Source organism: Pavona decussata, unplaced genomic scaffold, assembly GCF_977016875.1.
Source record: "Pavona decussata unplaced genomic scaffold, jaPavDecu1.1 SCAFFOLD_324, whole genome shotgun sequence".
Classification (NCBI taxonomy): domain Eukaryota; kingdom Metazoa; phylum Cnidaria; class Anthozoa; order Scleractinia; family Agariciidae; genus Pavona; species Pavona decussata.
In genome coordinates this window covers 1,030,997-1,042,500 of record NW_028145713.1, presented here as the reverse complement: position 1 = coordinate 1,042,500, position 11,504 = coordinate 1,030,997, and the positions used below count along the sequence as shown (strand labels likewise).

General features: G+C 39.3%; 1 protein-coding gene across 2 annotated transcripts in view; it reads right to left on the bottom strand.

Annotated features, from left to right (window-relative positions):
- Positions 1-11,220, bottom strand: part of LOC146453709 (uncharacterized) — a 46,129-nt gene extending 34,909 nt beyond the window's left edge. The window contains exons 1-4 of one of the 2 annotated variants that reach the window (XM_085096276.1): positions 9,187-11,220; positions 4,273-4,330; positions 3,049-3,105; positions 2,186-2,334 (exon numbers count right to left, since the gene is read on the bottom strand). In XM_085096276.1, the coding sequence (XP_084952402.1) occupies positions 2,186-2,334; positions 3,049-3,105; positions 4,273-4,318 (252 nt within the window). In that variant the 5' untranslated portion in view covers positions 4,319-4,330; positions 9,187-11,220. Of the gene's footprint in view, positions 1-2,185; positions 2,335-3,048; positions 3,106-4,272; positions 4,331-7,326; positions 7,610-9,186 lie in introns of those variants that run through there. The other variant, XM_085096277.1, reaches the window with a different exon arrangement.
- Between the last annotated feature and the right edge of the window lie 284 nt (positions 11,221-11,504).

Below are 11,504 nucleotides of genomic sequence, written 5' to 3'. Positions count from 1 at the left end.
GGGGCGGTTTTTTCGAAATCTGCGTCAAACTTGTGAAAAGGTGTCTGAAGAAAGTACTGGGAAATGCAAAGCTTAGTTATGAAGAACTGGAATCAGTCCTGATTGAAACTGAAGCAGTGTTAAATTCCAGGCCGTTAACCTATGTTTACAATGAGTTGTCAGAAGCTCCACTAACACCTTCTCATCTCGTAATTGGTCGACGTCTCTTGGAGCAACCTTCTGTTACCAGTGGGCCTCTGAGCACTCTAGCCCGACGGGAACGATATTTGGAGAGTCTCCTCGCCCACTTCAGAAATCGTTGGAGGAAAGAATACCTGACTGGCATCAGAGAGTATCAGAAACTTAAGGGAGAACCGAGAAGAACCATTCAAATTGGTGACCTTGTGCACATATATGCAGACAAAACACCTAGACAGCAGTGGAGAATGGGCAAAGTAGAGAAGCTGTTGCGAGGAAGAGACAACGTTGTTCGCTCCGCCGAAGTGGCTACAGTAGACAAATCTCTACGCAGGATTTGCATCAAGCGTCCAATTTAGAAGCTCTATCCTCTTGAAGTTAATGTGTTTGATGAAGGAGCAGCTGAGATGGGAGCTGTCCAGTGTCACAGAGCAAGGAACATTTGTGTAGTCAGAGATGAAGATATTCCAATTGTGGTTACTACATCTTAACTTTCAGATCTAAAACTTTGAACATTGGACTGAGTTTAAAGAGTTATCTTTACAGTTTCGCCTTATGATTGACTCCGTCAATCAGGGGGGAGTGTGTTGGAAACGAGTAGGGACTGGAACTAGTCAAATTCGCACGTGATCATTTGTATCAGATTTCTCGGAAAGATTCTTGTTTTTGAAGTTGACTCTCGAAGGAACTCTGGAACATTATACTTCTAAATGTAGCGGAATTTATCTTGTACGTCGGAAATAGCGGAATTCTTTCTCAAGGAATGTTATCATGTAATCTTCGAGTTTATCAAGTATTAAAGAGTTTGGTCGAATACAACAAGTCTCTCGTAGCACTTCGTACAAACAAACAAATCTGCTCCAGAGTTTCCGCACCCGTATTAAAGAGGTCATGTCTTCACCGAATGTCAACTCGATCAGGCGGGGAAGGTCGATTACACTTTCCCGTAGATTATGACTCTCCCAGCAGATAGCGGTGTCAAAACGTCGCACAAGAAGCGCTTGTATTCATATTCGATATTTGTTTTGGCGTTTCAACCATGCAGCCATTCCACGAGTGAAAAAATATATATTTTCTAACTTAACTCCCGCATCTCTCAAGACTGTACCAGAGACTGTACAAAGCTCGCGGGAAACGGAAGCGGCCATTGTAACCACCAATTTGATTTGATATCATAAGACAATGACTCGATGGTGATTGGCTAGGGTGCTTGGGGAGTAAAACAATGGGAAAGGAATGTGGCGCTTGGGTAAGCAGGCGTTTGTGGGGAGGAGGTAATACGAGTCCCCTAAAAACGACTGCGTGGGAGGCTAGTTGCCGCACAGGTTGAGTGTGACATTTCACCGATGGCTTATATAGAGGGGCGGACGTGCGTACGTACGTACGCCGGACGGACAGTGACGTCATAACCAACATTTTTCGCATACATGGGTTTACCAAAATCTCTTATCAATGGGGCTCCGCGCGCCCGCCTCCGGCGTGCGGAGCTCCGCTATTATAATGACAGGTGTTTCTTAAACTATTGTTTCTTAACAATAGTGTATTGTTTGCCAACAATAGACTATCCTTTAAGAAACAATACTTAAGACCCGACTAAACGGATGCAACATCGTCCAACATTGTTGAATCTAAAAGATTTTTTTCTTTCAAGGTGACAGGGTAGTGGAAGCCTATAACTCCATTTTGCAACGCTTCTTAGGATCAAGTCAATAATACATGACACAAGGCCAACTTAATAGGTTACAAAGGAGGATCGCTACACCACCAGGATAAAGGATACAGGCTTTTTTCAATTAATAAATTACTGTATATGTGAGAACCAATGACCTTATACACCCCAAATAATCAAAATATCATGACATAGGAATAATTACAACACGTATTGAAACACGGTGGCTAAATCCGGGTTGAGTAGTTACAGAGTTAATGTCCATAGCATACCACTGACTAATTAATGATCATCGACCTTTGGTCTTACCTCAGACGATACACTGCTTATGCTACGTACCTTCATCCCCATTAGCAAGGAATTTGATTCACAATATTTCAACTTCTTTGGTTTGATTTCTCTCTCAATTTCCTCAAACTTCCCTCTCTTTATTGTTTGCAGCAAAGAGTCTTCTAATTTCTTTTCTTTGCTCCGTTTGTCAGTTTTACCTAGAATTTTAAAATCGTGTTCGTTAATTGGGACCACCTTCATTCGATAACCAGGGGTTGCTGAGGCCTGATTCAGACGCAGCTCCACTCATGTGCCGAACTTAATTAATGAATTAAGTTGGCAAAAGAGCGGCGTCTTAATGAATCGTGTAAATAAATTTAAATTTATTCTCTCGAAATCCCTGAGCCGATTTCAAAGTACTTTGTGAAAGATATGTTCCTTTGTGAAATTATTACTCAGGGATACTGCCGGACGATTTGAGCTATTGAAGGTTCGCTTGTTCATGCAAATTCGCGCCCCACGGGACCAAAAAACAATTCAAATGCCCTGGTTTAGCCATACTTTGACGAGCAAATGCCCCTCCCCACCTAGGTAAAATTGATATCCCCGACGCTCTGGAAGACCTTTCGTGTCAACTGCCTAACCAACAATCCGGGCGCGGAAAATGGTCAAATACCTTGGGCCTCCCGGAGGGATATTAAAAGTTCGAATTGATTGGTGCATAATTGGATTCACGATGCAGCAAATTACTAGTAGTTACACTGAGTTAACGTTTTACGTTAAACAAATTTACATTTTTTTTTCACAATCTCCAACCCAATTTGAAAGTAAAGTGCTCTCTTTGAAAACCAACAGTACAATGGGTCTCTGCTTGAAACAATTTTAAAAGAGAACATTGTACCATAGCAATTCTCAATAATTTAAATGCTCACCCGCGTTAGGCGCAGCTGACTCTATAAGTCCTCCACTCTCCTGTTCCTCGCGTACACCTTGTTACCAAAATGCACAACAATTCATAAGTAAAATCACGGGATTAGGATAGAAAGGTGGATGGATATGTTCCAGGGGTGGATCCAGCAAAACCGACTCAAGCCAGGAATTTAGCTTAATCGGGCTTTGAACAACTGGGCCCCGTTCATTGTGTTTTTATATCGTTGTTTCGCTGACAATGTTTAATAAGCAAGCTAGACTGCGTGAAGTCTCTTTCTGAAACTTTCTGGAAAGTGAAGATGAACCAGACGCCAGCTAATCTGGTTATTTCCAGATAGAGATGCAAATTGAGAAACGTAATACCGGGCATAACAGGAAACATTTACGACACAGGCAGAAAAGGAACAGCATATCGGGCAAATGTTCGAGTATAACTGTGGCACAACAACGAGTTTGATTGGGGAAGATAAAAACTTCGTTCTCAAGGACGGTGCCTACTAATAAAGAGGTATTTTTGTGTGGGTTATGACTGAGGCGGGGAAAGCAGATCTTAGGAATGGCTATTGGAATTGAAAAAGAAAATTGAGGGTAAACACGCATTTTTTAGAGATGCCTAAACAACAATTATTCTTAAAAAGTAAAATACAAAGCAATATTTGGCGGTCTTTTTTTTTTCAAAGTGAAGCTTTAATATCCCTGAAAAATGCATAGTTACCCCAAATTTTCTTTTTGGAATGCAAGAACATTTCCTAAGTTCTGCTTTCTCCGCATAGTTTCAAATCGCACAAGAAATATCCCTGTATCAATAGACACCACTCATAGGAAACCCGAGTATATCCAGGTGCACAGAACGTATGCGCAGCAACAAAAGTAGGCACCGTCTTTAAAGGGATTATGTCAGCTTGGGCCCATGCGCAGCAGAGTTTGTTTGAGACTAATTTGCATACAACTCGCCGCGGGATTTTTGCTTTTTTGCTTTTGAAAGGCTAGTATAATATAGGCAAATGAAATATTTTGTAATAATTTACAGCAGCCACCGGATCAAACATTGCTCTCCGTAAACTAACACTGTGCTAACATGTTAAAATGTTAATAATAATAATAATAATAATAATAATAATAATGATAATATTAATAATAATAATAATAATAACGATAACGATAACGATACCGATAACGATAACGATAACGATAACAATAATAATAATAATAATTCATCGACATACCATGCTCCAAAGGCTCTTTAGGCTTTCGTTTTTTGCAGCAATCCATGGCAAACCAACGCTGTCGGCGAAAGAAAGAATGCTACACATTATTATTATTTTTTTTATCTTCTCTGATTAAGCGCGTTTATCTATTGGGCAATTTCCTTTACTGATTGTTGCATATTTAATCAATTATTCCACGAACGCGCGTTGGATATGAAACAATTGATCGGCCAACGAGTCGAAACGAGGCGCGTAGCGCCGAGTTGGCTATAATCATCTCATATCCAACAAGCGTGAGTGAAATAATTGCTTCATTAAAAACAATCAAGAAATATTGCTGGATCTTGCTGATTTCGCTTTGTAAGAACAACCAGAAGACAATTTAATGGCCACTATTTCTCGTGCATGATACAGTGGCTCATATATCATGGCCGCTAAGCCAATGAAATCCCGTAGTTGCATTTTACGACAGGATCCGATTGCTGATCATGAATGAAGGCCCGTTTAAACGGTTTCAACTTCTGCCCAACATTCGTTCAACACAAGTTGAATAGGTGTTGGGCGCATGTTGGACAAATCTTGAACGGAGTGTGTAAACGGCTTCAACACCATTCAACATTTTCGAGAACAAAAGAAATGTTGTATGGATGCTAAGCGAAGATTTAAACCAATTTAAATTTGATTCAACACGCTTTCAACAAGCTTTCCACTTTTCTTCTTTTTAAGGTGTTACACGCTTTCCGCTTCCACTGAAATTTATTTGTAACGATTGCTTAGAGTTTCCCTTCTTTTCAGTTGAAACTTTAACCCTTGTGCTTGTAATATTTAGTAAGAGCCATCATTTTTGTTCTCGTTGTAAACGGAGCACAAATATTCAGCATTTCCCACAAGAAGATGTGATGTAAGTTGTAATCACACTGCTTCTTGAAATGTCGACCTTCACTACAGAGAGCTGTTGTACTAGTATTTCTACGCGCTATCAGGCTTCAAGAAGTACAACTACGTCTTCAGTTCCTTTGATTATTTATTGATCACACTATAAAACTTATTCTGACAAGATCAAGATGAAAAGGCCAAGTATACTTTTATATCGTCCAAGCGGGATTTGGCGGGAACTGTCAATCAGCTGTCAAAATCTCATCAATCATGAACCCGATTAATGCTAATCCACCGAATTAAAAGTTAACCGAAGTTTTCATCTCGTTCACTATAGTGGTTTTTAAAAGCTAATTTTAAGCCAATGCTAAATGACAAGTCTAAGTCAAAAATTCAGGAACAAAAATCTTTGGAAGAGTCTTTAATGATTAATCATTAAACTGGAGACACAGTTCACGTTAATCCAGGATTAGTTTACATGTAATCGGGCTTTGAACAACAAGGCCCTGGATGTTTTCCACTTGAATCGTTCACGAAATTAACAAGTGGCAAACAGCTATGCAGAACAATATGTTTCGTAATGTTACGTGTCGACAAACACTGACAAATGAGCTAATTTCCAAACCCGGTCAGTGAATTTACGAAAACATCCTTCATTTTATCCACAAAAAATACGCTATAGCCTTTCTCTGCTACCGATTTAATCGACAATTTATCAGTTTGTTTCACACAGTCGCTGGATTGCGACAGATCTACTCGCTCGAAATTTATCCAATTCCAAAGTGCACTTCTAGGACTGGGAAGTGCGCTCTGATTGCACTACGCTATAAATCACCCCTCGTTTCCGCAGACGTTGGGGAGGACAGATTGCGTGATGAGCCAAAAGAGCGTCTACGAGGGAGGCTATTTGTCCAATTAAGCTGTCAATTAGCCACGATGGCTTTCATGGGTAACAATCTCAGTTTTTAGCCTCAACATTTACAAAGTTAGCGAAGAAACCTATCCACTGATGGCGTTTCCATTCGACCTTGATTCTGTCATCCACGAGAAAGGGAGATTCGACTGGGGAGCATGTCACTCCAAATACTGGAAGATGAAAGGTCGCCTGCCTGCTAACTACGGCGAGCCTCGTAAAGGAAATCGCCTCGGTTAAAAAGCAGAGAAGCGTACGGAGAAGCCAAACTTCATATTGAACAAGACCCTGTGCATAACTGCTGCACCATTGAAGCGGATAATCAGGTGAAGTTTTGGAAAGCCAACCACTTGTTCAAATTAACATATGTCAATCATTTCTGATGTGTGTTAGTGCCAGCGGTGCTGTAAGACGTAGGCTAGCCACAATGGGGTTCGTCAGTGACAATCTCAGATTTTAGCCTTAGCATTTAGATAGAACGTCTATTCGGCATTGATTCTTCCACGCATCTAGGCGCAAATATTACACCTAGGAAGACGAAAGGTCGCCAGCCTGCTAACTGCGGCGAGCCGGAAAAACAAATCACTGGATTAAGTGGCAGAGATGCGTACCGAGCAGCCACAAGTTACATAGAAGAAAACCCTATGCATAACTGTTGTACCATTGAAGCGGATAACCTGGTGAAGTGTTGGAAAGCCAGTGCAGGACCGGTGGAGCTTCAAGAAGTGGACAACAAGATAACATTTATATACTCTGAATATTTGCAATTGCCAAACCCTGAGTGAGAATTGCTATTGTTCTGAAAGACGTGTGTTGACCGCTGCAGATCGTTGAGAAAACTTTCAACGGGTTACATTTTTATTCATTTGCTTACTAGTTATTAATATCTGTATGATGAAAACTCCTAAATACTACATCAACGTTTCATATGGCAAGTATAGCAGGACTGTCCATTAGCATAACATAAATACTGTAGATGCGATATTGTTCCATTTATTTGTACGTGTTCGGCAGCTCGTTTTTTCAATGAAGAGTGAGTTCAAAACGTGTGTTTCTTCGGCACTTTTTCCTATTCTTGATAACAGTCTACACAATGCAAAGCTGGTTCGAGCTCGATCGTTTTAAAGAGAAAGAGAAAGAGAACTTTGTAACTTTTAGCTAACATACAAGGAACATACATATAAAATAAAGTGGTCAGTTGGGTTTAATTTATGCAAAGCACATGTATCTCATTTCACCCATAGTCTCAAGAACATCTAAAAACTATAACAAAAGCAACTAACCTGCAGTAGGTTCTGTAATCTTGATCTGAGGTATTAAAATATGAACTTGCCAAAGTATGAAAGCTCAAGCCTATGCATTTAATAATTTCGTGATCGAATCCAAAACTGTCACAGTTGATCGATAAAGCAAAACAATCATGTTGTTTGTCGAAATCAGAGCTAGATGAACTGAGTAACTAATGAACACACTTGTGTGTAAAAAATTGTAACTGAACAATATCAAACTGTTGACGTCGTCTGACGCAGGTGTAACGAACGTCAAACAAGGCACGCTGTTCTTCAGCTTTTGTTTTCAGTATGGTGAAAGATTTTGATTTTCTGGCAATAAACCCCTGTAAATAATACTCAACGTATAAATCTTTAAAGTTATAAAAGCGCTTCAAATAAAACTCCGATAGCTATACCATCCTAAATTGTTTTCCAGCAGTTGTAAATCTGTGTCCCGGTAGAATGATTTGAGTTGAAATACTTCTTTCTAAAGTTTTTATTACGACCGACTATATTTCAATTGACTTTTTTTCTATCGTTTTATTCTGATCGATTTAATTTATATGGTTCTTCTTGAGCCGCTAAAGATAGGATTTTCTCGAGAGGAGTTGTGTGAGGTTTCGGAAGAGAACAGTATTTCTACCATAATTATCACTGAAACGTCGTGAACAAGAGGTTGCACTCAGTGTGCATTACTTACGCCTTCAAGTAAATCAGTCACGTTAAGCTGGAGTTGATGCTTTGAAAGATTGCGTTATTTGTTAACCATTGCATACACAACTTGTGTGTTGCAAATTGACACGTGTCAATCATTTCTGACATGCGTAACTGTTGTGTATTTAAATTAGATAACACTTATTATTATTAACTATTTCTGATGTGACGACGTCAGTCAGCCCTTTGATCAGCTACAAGGGGGTCTCGTGAGTCAGATATCTCAGTTATCAACCTCAATTCAGACAATTGTATAAGTGAAGAAACCTCCACATTACTGATGGCGTATTACGCTTGTAGTGCTGCAGTTATTCCAAATATTGCACCTAGAAGGATGAAAGGTTACCAGCCTGATAATTGCGGCGATCCTGAAAAGGAAATCTCTGGATTAAGTAGCAGAGAAGCGTACGGAGCTGCCACATTTTACATTGAAGTAGACCCTGTGCATAACTGCTGTACTATTGAAGCGGATAACTTGGTGAAGTGTTGGAAAGCCAGTGCATTACCGGTGGAGCTTGAAGAAGTGGACAACAAGATAACCTTCATCTACTCTGAATATTTGCAATTGCAAAACCCTGGGTGAGGATTTTTTTTATTGTTTTGAAAGACGTGTGTTGTTTTTTTCGGTATACTAGCTAAACCGTTGAGATCGCTGAGAGAACTTTCAACGGCGATTACATTTTAATTCATTTGCTAATAAATGGTATATCGGTAGGGTGAAAACTCCTAAATACTTCATCAACGTTTTGTATGACATGTACAACAGAACTGTCCATTAGGATAACATAAATATTGAAGATGCGATATGATATTGTTGCATTTGATTGTGCGTGTTCGGCAGCACGTTTTCTTGACAAGGAGTGAGTTCATAAGGACCTTAGTATTAATAAATAAATGTATTTTCTTCGGCACTGTTAACTATTCTTCATAACAGTCTACCAAATGCAAAGCTGGTTCAAGCTCGATCGTTTCATAAGTTATCTGTAAGTCCTTGAACTAGAAAGAGAACTTTATAACTTGTAGCTATATATTAACATACGTAAATAAAGTGGTCTTGTGTTTAGTTCATGCAATGCTCCGTAAGTTACAAAATGCTTCATTTTACGCCCATTATCTTAAGAATATCTAAAATTGCTTTAACAAATTAAGGCAACTTACCTGTAGTTGGTTCTGTTATCTTGATCAGTCAGGTACTAAAACATGAACTAGCCAAAACCACGAAAGGTCAAGCCTACGCATTTATAATTAATAATTTCCTGATCGAATCCTGTCACGGTTGATCGATAAAGAGCTATAAAGCGAAGTCAAACGAAGTGATGCTGGTTAATAAATAGAAAACAGATCAAATAGAAGAAAGATCCTCGTAGTTAGTACGCAACTTAAACGAAAAGAAAGCTTGAACGCACTTCGGTGTAAAAAATTAATGTAACTGCAACCTGTGAACCTGATGTCCAATGACTTGAAAAGATTGCGTTATTTCACATTATTTGTTTACTATTGCATGCACCGATTGTGTGTTACAAATTGACATATGTCAATCATTCTGACATGCGTGACTGTTGCATATTTATTATTACTCAGTTTCTGATGTCACAACGTCAGTCAACCAAGGAGTTCTCGTGTGTAAACATCGCAGTTACCAGCCTCACTACAAGATAATTACATTAGTGAAGAAACCCTTTTAATGATGGAGCCACATTACGAGCACAGTCAGGCTGCATATATTCCAAATATTGCACCAAGGAAGAGGAAAGGTATCCAGCCTGAAAACTGCGGCGACCCTGTAAAAGATATCAAACTCCCTATAAGTAGCAGACAAGCGTACGTGGCAGCCGCATGGCATATTGAACAAGACCCTGTGCATAACTGCTCTACTATTGAAGCGAATAATCGGGTGAAGTTTTGGAAAGCTATTGTACTACCCGTAGAGCTTGAAAGAGTGGAAGATGTGGTAACTTTCCTATACTCTGAAGAATTGCATTTGGAAGAACCCCGCTGATGAGGATTTTGTTATTGTCCTGAAAGAGGTCCATTTAATTTTACTGTAACTCGGCACTGGCTATTCCGCAATATACAAATGGCTGCCAGGACCAAAGCTTTTATACAACTCTACAGCAACCCTGAACACCGTTTTGTGTATGGGGTGATAACCAGAATTTAGTGTCCATTCTGATTACATAAACGATGACCAGAAGACGGTGCGATAGGTACGTGTTCGGCAGCACGTTTTCTTCAAAAGAGAACAGAAGGAGCGAGTACAACAAAACTTTTATTAGTGATACATAAACCACATGCATGGGATTACTTCGATGCTTTAACCCATTCTTGATAAAGGATCTTTTCAGTGCAGACTTGCTTCGAACTAGTTTTAGGTTTTCTTTGAGTCTTCTAAGAAGAAAACTTTTTGCTGCGAGGCTTGGCTTTCGCTCCGAAGGCAGTTGCTTTTGAAATCATTTCTAGCCTAGATGAGCTCTTTCAAGCACTTAAAACTTGCGTAAACCTGAGCAACAACGTATTAAGGTTAATTTATCTATTCTCATGTATAAGGCTCTTAATCATGAAACTCCTGAGTATTTGAGCTCAAAATTTATTAATCGTACGGACGTCAGTAACGCCATATAATTTAAGAAACAAGGTGAACAAACTGGCATTGCTGCTTCCCCGTACTGAACACTTCGAAAAGAGTTTCAATTATAGTGGAGCGGTATTGTGGAACAGTTTGCCGGATCATTTAGGCAGGCATCGTCACTAACAAGTTTTAAGTCTAGAATTCGTTCTTAAAACTTCCCAGAGTATATAAAGATAGTCTCTTATACACGGCGTCCTTGTAAGGCAGGAAGTCATCTTAAAAATTCTTTTAATGTATTGTATTGTATTTTAAGTTGTTAGATATAGTTAGTTTTATCTTTTTCTCCTTGTAATTACCTGAAGGACTTTTCTGTGTCTAAATAAAGTTATCTTATCTTATCTTACTTATCTTGGCTGTAAATAGAGTACTCAACTATCAGACGTTCCAGACGGCACGAACGCCAACCGGAAGTCTCTAGAACTAGTCATTGGTCATGTCACTAGTCATGCCATTACGCTCTCGAGGTCACGTCCCGGACGCCAGAACGCATGATTTGAGGTTGTAGCGACAACGTCAACGAACTTGTTGAAAATTAATAGTGCTGAGAAATTAAAAGGTTAAAAAAAGGCTTGTTTTTTGGTCTGTATACAACATTTTAGCGAAAAATGATGTACTATTCCCAGTTTCTGTTATAAAAAGTGCACTAAAATTTGATTTCGGCCGTAGACAAGTTCAATTCCATTTTGGGGATATGATGGCGAATGATCTTCCCAATATGGCTAATGATTTCATCCGAGTCAATGCGGTCGTAAACATCATAGGAAAATTTCGGATTCTTTGATTTTTTTACTGAAATATATAAAAAGAAGATTAGGCTCTTCAGCCATGGCTGTGGTTTATTAGAGCT